The 11,085-nt window shown below is 39.1% G+C and overlaps 1 protein-coding gene across 1 annotated transcript; it reads right to left on the reverse strand.

Moving 5' to 3' along the window:
- Nucleotides 1–298: 298 nt before the first annotated feature.
- Nucleotides 299–9,410, reverse strand: SLC35G2 (solute carrier family 35 member G2). Its single transcript, XM_004712099.3, has 2 exons — nt 9,270–9,410; nt 299–1,740 (listed from the first exon to the last, which is right to left on the reverse strand). Exon 2 carries the CDS (start codon nt 1,725–1,727, stop codon nt 489–491), a length of 1,239 nt encoding a protein of 412 aa, XP_004712156.1. The 5' UTR covers nt 1,728–1,740; nt 9,270–9,410; the 3' UTR covers nt 299–488.
- Nucleotides 9,411–11,085: the final 1,675 nt, after the last annotated feature.

Genomic DNA, 11,085 nt, shown 5'->3' on the forward strand with positions numbered 1-11,085 from the left:
CAAACCCAAGGTTTGGTATTCAGCATCACACCTTATAGTTTACATTTCACAAATGAAGACTTTAATACTGAAGCATTTTTTTGTTAAACATTTGTAGAAAATTGGACAAGATTTTTTTCTCCCCTTTGAGTTTTAGGACAAGAAAAGTTCCATCTGAAAGGGGCCATTTCTTCAATCTTGTTTTGTTTTTGTTTTAATTTATTATTATTATTTTTCAATCTTGTTCTTTAGTGATGAAAGTTAACCTCCTTTTACCATAATTATCTTTTTATTAATAAAAGTAAAGATACTAGGTCCATGAAATTTCACATATTTAATATCTATGTGACTACTGTAGACTAGAATAAATCTTCTTCATCTGCATATATCAATTATATATTATATAGCACTCTGTCAGTTATACAACACAAAAGACATTTATAGGTGATCATTAAATGGCAGTGTACATATAATACTTGAACATTAACAGGATAATAATAATCAGGTATTCATTTAATAGGCGAGTCTAGTATTTCCTGATAATCCTGCCTTCTTAAATTCCTCCAGTAAAGTTTATAGCCAGCAAGCACAAAAACACTAATCATGATGATTACTCCTCCAAAAATGTCATAGACACTAGGGAATATATGTAACACTAGAAGCTGCAAGACCATGGCTACCACAATCTCTAGATGCTGTACTGTGCTGACCAAAGCTGGATGAAATTTGTCCAAGGCATAATAAACTCCTAAGAATGCTACAGTAGAACAGACACATATAGCAATGAGGTAACTCCAGGTTTCTCCGTCTAGTGGGATGATGGGTTCTTGAAGAATGAACATAGTAGATAATCCCCAGACTGTTCCAGTCCAGCCAAAGGTAAACAGGGCAGTCCACATGCTGATCTTCTCCCTGATGGATCTGTACACTATCATGGAAAGAGCAGTGGTCAGTCCAGCCATCACAGTCATAGTGTACCCAAAGGCTTCTTTCCAGGTATTTAACAAAGAATTCTCTTCATCAACAATGTTGGGGATCATGACGAAACAAACACCTACGGTGCTGCAAATAATTGTAGCAATGTCAGCATAAGCCATTTTCTCATCTACAAGTAAAAAGGCCAAAATTGCACTGAAGACTGTGGTGGTGGCTCTCCACATAGTGGTTCCATTGCTGGGAGGAACTATTGAAAAAGATGTATAAGCACACGTGATAGAGATGACATTGCATACTCCATAAAAGAAGAGTCGTAGTCTGTATCCACTGGGTCCAAAGGGAGCCTCCTGATAATAACAAACAACTAACACAGACAACAGCTGTAAGACAGAGCGGATGAAAATCAGTTCTAAAGATGGAACTTTAGAACGATCAGAAACAAGCCGAGTAATAAGAGCTACACATCCGTGAGCCAAAGCAGAGCCAAACAGCACTATCCACATTTTTCTGGACTGAAAAATGTTTTTTTCTGCAAAGCTCTGGAATTGCCCAATCTCATTGGTCGCTGTGTCTTCTCTTGGGGGGGGCCGAGTGTCCATGGTTCCAAAGAAAGTTCTTCCTTTTCGTTTCATTTCATTTAGCAGTCCTTTCTTTGGATTTTCTTCCATAAAATTTCCATAGTCTTCATTGATTTCTTCATAGCCATTATCCCCAGGCTGGGGATAATGGGAAGTATATTTTACCATCACTGTATTAGGATGTATTTTCACCCGTTTTTTAACTAGATGCTTTTTGGAGGGAGAATTATCCATTTCTTCAGACAATCTATTTAAAAGACAAAAAAGGTAGGAATATTAATTTTAATGGGGGAAATGTCATCTCTATTATAATTATGTATGCAATTCAATGTTAGAAATTAGAGATTTTAACAGAGATCTTAAAAATGTAAAAGGAGATTTTTCTGGTAATATGTCTTATAAGTCGTATGGAACACATTGGAGTTGTCCAACCTTTTTCATTCCCATATTAAGTCTTCCTGCATTTATCATTCTACTTATTATTTGATTTATTTTGCTCTATTTACCATCTTTATGCCTCTAATTGATATTTTTATGTTTTCATTGAAAACATACCTATCTCCTCACTCATCAACAAGAAAAACACAAGAATAACTTGTCAGCCTTCTCATTCCTTCCTTTGTCTAAGTTACAAATTAAAAATGGATAAGTTCAAAGTCTTTTGTATAATCAATTTGACAGAATACCAAAATTAGCTTTACATTATAAATTAATTATAGGGTTGGGTTTTGTATTTTTGTTTCTTCATTCTTGGCTCCCATATTTCCAGGTGTATGTATACTGAAATTAGAAAATAAAGTAAAATAAGAAAACAATAGTAACATGAATACATTGTTGTGCAAATTAACATTTTACATCCTTTCTAGTGGGCAATTGGCAGTATCTCTATTAAGATTTTAACTGAAATGGATATAGTAGAGCATACAGGAGACAAAGTTATAAAACATTTTTAGCCATGACCAAACACCTTTAAAGAGTTTCTGGACCCAGGGTCTCAAGACAGTAGTCTCAAGGAACACCAAGGTGAACTGCCACAATTAAGTCCACAGAGACAATGTTCTCCATCCTCCTTTGTGAGCACTTACTGGGGTTTAAAACTTGTGAGTGGCTACCTAAGGTGCAACACTGGTCTGAAACAATGATAAGAATAGAAGGTATAAGGAAGCAATTCATCCAATATATAATGGCCCAAACAAACATCAGTCAGTAGTGGTAGCTGGGAACCCACTTTTTCTGGTCTCAAGGTTGTTGAAACTTATTGAGGAAATGGTATGGGGGCTGTATTAGTCTGGGTACTTTAGAGAAACAAATCCACAGACACTCATGTATAAGAGAGTTTTATATAAAGGTTAAGTGCGCATCAAGAAAACATCCCAACCCAGTGCTGCCCAAGCCCACAAGTCCAACAATAACCCATTAACCCATTTGTCCAACGCCAGTCCACAAAGTCCTCCTCCATCTCACAAAACGGACGCAATGATGCCGACTGCAGGAGGAAAGCCGAGTCAGTGAATGTGTAAGCAACTCAGCGCTGGTGGGGTCTACACGGCTGCTCCAGCACCCAGGGCTGCATCAGGGTAGGTCCATGCGGCTTCTCCTCAGGGATGTCTTGCAGGAAGTGAGCCTTGCCAGCTGAAGCAAGGAACTGGCTAAGGTAGCTTCACTAGAATTAGAAAGGCGAGGCTCACTGAGCCATTTATCCCTCAGCCTTTCAATTAACCCCACATGTATTTACTGGCCAGATTGGCACAATAAACTAACTACCTCAGGTGACAAGTCTGACTTCTGGCTATACAAAGGAGAAGAATACAACTCTACACTAGCCCAAGGCCAATAGCCACAAGGCAGAGGTCATACATGTCTCCACCCTTCATTCTTCTTACCCTCTTCTAATATCAACCATCTAAGTCTATGCTGGGTGTAATAAATGGTTGCAGTGACCACAGAGAATTCATAGACAATAAATATGCACAATTATGGGGTTTATTAGGGTATCTAACAGGCTACAAAATGTTAAGGAGGTAATTCTTTTGTCCCAATACCTCTTCTCAGTCACACTGGGAGGCATGTCTCTCTCTGGTCCTTAGCCTCTCAGCCAGGTTCCCTCTTGACCTCTGTCTTGTTCTGTGGACCAGGAAACTCACCACTCTTCCTCATGGTCTTGGCACAGCTCATTTGCTCTCTCTCATAATCTCAGGGCTGCAGCCACTGGTACCTCTATTGCCTCTACCACTTCAGACAAGGGTCTCACACATGGCCTGGTGGTGGCTCTTCTTTCTTCATTGTCAAAGGATTCTCTCTTGTCCTATTTCTTAAACGACTCATTTATATACCCAGCTCAATTGCAAAACCAATCACGTGATTTCACTAGTCCCATAAAGAGTTGCAGGCTCAGAAACTCACAGGGGCAGTTTTACACGGTCCTACGGGGTCACTGGAATTGGAATAGACTGAGGTGAGTTTAGGTTTATTTGCATGATCATTTGTTGGGAGTTACAAAGTCATGGATAGAAGAATCATACCAAATAATTTCACTTCAACATAATGATGTTCACATGGTTCATTTGTCCAGTGGACTAATTGTTTTCCATGTGGCTATTTTCACCATTCTTTTTTCTTCCACATAGGGAGAGTCCAAGAGTCATATCTTCAATGGCCATTCATGAGCTTTTAAAGCCCCAGTTGCTACTTACTTAACAAAGTAGAGTGTAGAACGCTGTCCCTGTGAACTATGTTATGCCAATTATCCTGGGCATCTCCTAAAACAATGGTCCTAATTCCCCAGGCCCAGCAACTTACTCCTTCAAGGTGTTTAGCTGTGTCTAACATATTTTCATAACTTTACACCCTGTGTTCTTCACCACATTCATAGATATATTGTAGCACAGGTAAATACAACTATACAAATATCCTCTGTCAATCTATATCTATGCATGGGTATACTCCCACTCTTTCCCCTACATTTGTTCAGCCTGAGAATCTATCCAAGATCACAGTTATTGCAGGATTGTCTATATAATAATATTTGCCTTTGTTGCTTTTAATTTTGAAAACTTCCCACTACCTTCCCCTGCCACTACCATTTCTTAAAACACTTTATTGTGAATTAGATGAAGGTTTATAGAGCATCAGTCTTACATCCAACAATTCATGCATATTTTGTTCCAACTCACCCACTGCAATCCCTTCAATGCACCATCACTTTGCCGCTTTCTCCTGCTTTTCCTTTGTCCATTCCTCCTCCTTTCCCACCTTCGGAACTTTGTCCTTGGTAAGTGCTGCCCCTTTGATCTTAAATGGTTGATTATCCTACCACTGGTGCAGGGTTCTTGTATAAACAGTGTTTACCTTGGTTGCCTTTAAGGCTTGCAAAACTCCCAGTGTCTTCCTCTGACCTCCATCGATACTTACCAACCTCTCTCTCATTATATATCGTCTTCCTCTTCACCAACATTTGTTTATTCTCTAACCAGTTATTTTCCTTCCCTTTTTTTCTTTTTTCTTTTGATGATGTATATTCATTTTCTTTGTGGTTACCCTACAATTTATTCATTTCTTCCCAAGTTTAAGATAGTGTCTGTCCTATCTTGAAGTCTACTTGCTCTGTATTTGGAAGTTCTGTAACTGCATTAAGGACCCTGGTGGTGTAATGGCCACCACCTTGGGAGAACGACAGGGCTTTCTACTCCTATAAAGAGTTAGCCTCAGAAACTCACAGGGACACTTCCACCCTGTCTCAGTGCCGAGTCAGAACCGACTGCATGACAGTGAGTTTGGTTTGTTTGTTGTTTGCTTCTTTGTTTTTGGTAATGACACTGTGTCTGTCCTCTATTTACTTTGAAACTGTCTTTGTTACAAATTGATAGTCTGAATCTCCTTTTTCAGTCTTGTAGCTATGTTTTACTTTGAATACTTCTATATCTGGGTTGACTTCCAGGTAGTGTTGTCATGTATCTTAATTTCAGGTTGTTGTCTACTGTTATTGTTCATCTGTCCAAAGAACTTGAACTGATTTGAAGACAAGTAACAACAACAACATGATCCTTGGTTGGCAGTTGTTTTTTTTATTTCAGAGTTTTATATATGTCATCCTATTGCTGTCTTGCCTGTATGGTTTCTACTGAGAAACAGAGCTTATTCTTATTGGTTCCCCTTGACAGGTAACTTATTTTTCCTTGATGGTGCCCTACATAATTTTTAAGCTTTCTAAGGATTTTTTTTTTATCCTGTGTTGTGATTATTCTTCTAACACACTAATGTGGAAAGATTTGCCTTCAATCTCACCAATTTATCCATCCATTGATTCAATTCCACTCCTTTGTCCTTTCTATTACCAAAATCTTAGTATTAATCTCCTGGCTCTCTATTTGCTGTTTTCATTTTATTTTACTTGCTGTTTTTATATGGTTTCTAATGTTTCATTTATTTTGTCACTTTGTCCTTGAAGTGTTTTCATGAATTCTTCCAAAGTTTTTTCTGTGTTTTCCTTGATTTTGTCTGCAGCTTACTCCATCTTTCTCTCACTCTGTTGAAGGAACCTAAATTCCATTCTTGAATTCCTTATCAGGTAATTCTAACATCATTCCTCCCCTGGATAGGTCTGGCATTGTAATGTACTCACTATTAGGTGAGCCACTATCATATATCATGTGAATTGAAATTTTCTGTTGTCTCTGAGACATTGATCAGGTGGTATAGAAGTAGGGAGTAGCCTTTATCTTGTGGGTGTGGCTGCAGGAGGTATGGGTGTGGCTGGGACATTTGGGTACAGTTACTGCCCCTTATTTGGTAGGCCAAGGGGAGGGGCAGGAGTAAAAGAAACACAAAAAACCAACAGCAAATACCACTAGCCACCAGTGTACGGGTGTGCAGTCAGGCTGCTGTCTTGACTAAATGCTGCTTGCAAAATGTTCATGGTAAGCCACCAACGATTCACCCCTATGTATCCTCTCTGGTCACTTTTGTTAAGCTTCATCTCCTACTCAGTGTTCAATGCACTTCTCTCACATTTAAGCTCAGGGTTCCATGATGATTATCTATATCTATTTCATTCGGTCTTTCATATCTTTGTTGTAGCAGATCTGTTTATGTCTGCCTAGCGTGCCACCTTTCTGGATGTCAACTCTCAAGAGATATGATGATTATGCAGCATACACACTGCCCTTGCTTCTGTAGGCCATGACTGAACCGTTTTGTACTGATTTGAAGCCTTACTCTTCAAGTGGCAAAAATTATTTGCATTATTAAACCTAAATATTAGGATATCTTTTTCTCTCTAACGTAAAGAAAATGGTTAACCCAAATTTATTTATATATGTTTTAACTAAGGTGACCAGATTTTAACATTGGTAAAGTGGGACACCATTGATAAAATTCACATCCTGGTGAAATAGCCACATGGCAGTCGAAAACCGTATACCCTAACTTGTGCATTCTTTCCAAAAATCGGGACTTTTTTAAAACGCCGCGGGATGCGGGGAAAATTGTTAAAAATCAGGACTGTCCCGCCAAAAATAGGATGTCTGGTCACCTTAGTTTTAACTAACCTAGGTATTCTGAAAGATATGATATAAATATTTTCCTCCTAATTTTTATTATTTTCTTGGTAAGCAATTCAGCCTTTTTTCAAGTGCCAATTTCTTATTTGAGCTAATTATTGATGTTATAAAAGGCTTCTTAAAGTTAGTTCATGAAAATTAGAGCCACCAATAAAATATTTTGGGAAATTTATTTCTTTAACTGCCTCATCCGCAAGGTCATTTTCCCCTTACTTTCTGCAAGAAGTCGAGTTGTTTTAGTTAAATTCAAATAGTTACGGTCAAAGAATTATAATGTTCATTTGCTGTGGAGAGTGGTAGAATTTTATTTAGAAAATTTATGGCCATCAGCTGCTGCGTTGTAATAACCTTGTATTATACTCAAAGCAAGCCTGGTGGGAAGTGGAACATACTAATAAATAAGCAATCAAAATACTGTAATAATTTGGATTCATTTTTTTTCAAATCGGAGGGCTGCGGCTCTACCCCATTCTGTAGGGTCGCCGTGAGCTGGAATCAACTCAACAGCAATGAAGTATGGTTTGTTTTTGGTACAGCAGCACAAAGTATTTGATCAACATAAGTGGAAGACTCAGTGATTGGTTTCCTAAGTGAAAGCAAATAAATATTGGTTCTTGGGGTGTCAATGAGAGTGAAAATGGGTACCACCGAGATCAGTAACAGTAAATGTGTATTGTCCAAAGGGACGGTAGAGAGTGTAAGATGAAAATTCGGGACGAATGAAAATCTAGGAACAATAATGTGACTGATATTTTGACTGCGATAATTATCAGAACATTCTAAGGGAAGTTTGTAAGGCCTAACATAAGCCTGACTTAAAAGACTTTTTTTCTCCAGGGGTTTTCAGTGCTAGGGATTTAGCTGTTATATCAGAGTATAACATTTTTCAACCCATGAACCTTTTATTTCTTGTCATTCCGGAACTAATAAAAATTAACTTTTTTCCCCTCAAATAAAATATATGTCATGTAATACCTAGCTTAGGCTATCTGGAAATGTTTTGTTTTCATAGTTCTCTATAAATATATATGGTAGTTTTTCCTTGTGAATTTAGTATCATTACAATAAAGGCCGCTGTTGTATCCCCAGAGTCCCTTTAGTCTATACTTTAATGAAGGGTCTCTTGTTCAGCCTTTTTCTTTTGATTGTTCTTTCACTTACAGCACTCTGTTTTCCAGTGCCATGGCTTCTTGAGATAATGACAAGTACCAGGCTTAGTGTCTCCAAAGGATTTGAAATGACCATATTGGTTGGGAAACTGTAATTGTTATAGTTTAAGGCTATCAGTTTATTCAGCCTGGTACTGTCAACAGGTGCACTACTTGACAGAAACCTGGCAACTTGGACTGGCAAGCTTCATTAAGGATCATAAATTCTACAGCAATTTTGTTAAGAGTCCTCATACAATTTTGGGAAATTGTAACAATAAAATATAATTCTATGCAAGTCCAAGGAGAGAAGATACACTGGGATCATGAAGGTTCCTCTGGAGCCATCTTGAAGTTTATAGTATTGAGTTTAAAGGCCATTTTAAGAATGGGCTTTGTAGTCAGAAGCAGTTTCTTCCAGAAAATAAAGGAAAGTTCAGATGGACTATTGTAAGAATGAAAAAGTAGGGAATAACATAAAAAATTAGCAGCTGGCAAAGGAATAGACATATTGGGCCAGTTGGAATAAATAGACCAGAGATTTGACATTGTAGCTCCTGCAGGGAAGCGGCTATTGATTTTCTAGATCACTTTTAGCATGCCGGCATTCCCAAAGCAAGCCCATACAAGGATCAACGTGGTCATTCATCCAAGAGGCCAGAATGCCTCAGGTTGGCCCTCCTGTCTCCAGAGCTAATATCCCCCATCTAGTTACTAAATAAATTTGAAAATAAAGATGAATAAATAGTAAACACACACAGTATTAAAAATTGTATGTGTACTGAAACCTCAGTGTGCACTGAAATGTAAATGCGTGCTGAAACTCAAAAATGTACACTTTAAGGAAAAAGAAGAATTCAAATCTAATGGGCTGAGACTTTGATTTTCCCACAGTCAAACTATCAAGACTAGGAACATCACAATGCCAGTCTGACCGGATTTATTTTGTCAACAAACCTGTCAAAATGTTTACTACCAATGTACTAAAAATGAAAGTACAAAAGAAATCCAACAATAATCCCAGAATGTGACACTGCAAGAAGTGAAGCTCAGTTTAAAAGGCTTTTGACCTGGGCTGACTCCTGGGAATCCAGGAAGGTGGTGAGCCCAGGGCCTCTGCTGGTCTCAGGAGCCCAAGTTCACGATGTCAGGGGCCTCCAAAAATAATCCACTTTGGACACCCCAAAAATGTCAAAGACAAAAAATGTGTGCTCTGTTAAAATAAAAGTAAAAAGTTTTATTGGAGAATATCATGAGGGTAAGTAAAAAAACATTGCTACAAGGGCTTCAGGCCATACATGCACACGTTTATTCCAAACAAAGCATGCGTAAACGTGTCTCTGCGACCAGTGGAAGCTGCAGACACGTCTTTTCAGTAGGACACTTGTCTTCGTCTAATGAGAGTGCCTTCAAAATAGAGTCCATGAAACAGTGCCTCCCGAGGCCGTGTGCTGGCCTGTAGTTACATTCCAGACAGAGAGGTCAGCTCGGAAAGTTAGGGTAACTGTTTTGAGTGATGCCAAAGGAGTGACCTTGGTAGATTTTCTTGGACGACACAAGATAATCATGGAGGCTTATTATGAAGACGTTTTACGAAAACTGAAAACTTCATTGGTACAGCTCTTGTAGCCAAAGTCCCTGTAACTCCCACCAAGCAGCCTTTTCCTGCATGGATCTGGGTAAGAAGGTGGGAAAAGACACTGATAGGGTTTACTTGTGGGTTTTCTTGTGGTAATTGTGAACAGGGTACACTGGATTGCCCTCCTGCTGTGCATAAAACGAACTATGTGAGAAGCAAGAGGGATGAACACCACTACCAGCGAAAGCTAAGGGTGGAGCATGTCCTCTGGACCACAAGATCCCTGTGCAGTGACCTCCTTGTTTCAGAGGCCGCTTTGACATCCAAGGAGTGGTAGAGGAGCATGAAGAGCAGCAGAACCAGGAGCCAGAGCAAGCATGAGACAGAGTGGGGAACTTCACTGCCCAAAGAGCAAGTAAAGCAGTGCTTTCTAGCAGGCAGCAGGCTTCTGAAGGGGGTGTCTCTGGGCTCACTGACCCCATGGAGCTTGAGCTGAATACCTTCCGGTTGAGGCTTGCAGCTGAGTGGTACGCCTGTTGGACATTGTTAGCAGCCCTAAAGGAACCAGTAGCATGTTCGGACTGAATATTTGCCTCCTGAGCATTTCTCACCTGCATTATAACCTATTAAATTTCCCAATAAACTCTTTAATTATGAATATTGTCAGAGTTCTGCGTAGCCATTGGAACAAGTATGAGAATCTAAATGAAAAAGCAAAGAATGTTGTTTGAGACATAACACAGTGAGAAAAAAGCCAGGAAAGTTGTACCAAGGAATTTCCCCCCCATCACAACAACACACCAGCTCACTCTTCTAGAGTGAGGTAGGGTGGGCTGTCATATGAGAATTGCGTTGGGAAACCTTACTACCCTACCCCCTCTACAACCCTAATCTTGCCCTTTCAGACTACTTTTTGTTCCCTGAACTCAAAGAACATAATTGGAGTCCCTCAACAATGCAAAAGCTGGCATTTTGACAGAGTGTGAAATGAAGAGCACAGCCTTCTTTGGGAAGAGTTAGAGTGATGGAAATACTGTCTTCAAAAGTGTATTGACCTACAAGTGCAGCCCAGTCCACATGGAAGAAACACATCATGTGTGATCAAAGAATTACTGATATTATTAATAATATAATCCAGGATCAGAGGAGGGAGTGTATTAGAGCTTAAATTCTGAACACCCTAGTTTACAGAAGGCTGTGGGGGACAGTGATAGCACAAAATCCATTTGCAGATCCTCACATAGATTGTGCATCCATTGACTTGCTTCTGATCATTAGCCAAAGTTACACATAATGTTTTCCTCAGG

Source organism: Echinops telfairi, unplaced genomic scaffold, assembly GCF_000313985.2.
Source record: "Echinops telfairi isolate 266 unplaced genomic scaffold, ASM31398v2 ScPeMD7_16;HRSCAF=60, whole genome shotgun sequence".
Lineage (NCBI taxonomy): Eukaryota > Metazoa > Chordata > Mammalia > Afrosoricida > Tenrecidae > Echinops > Echinops telfairi.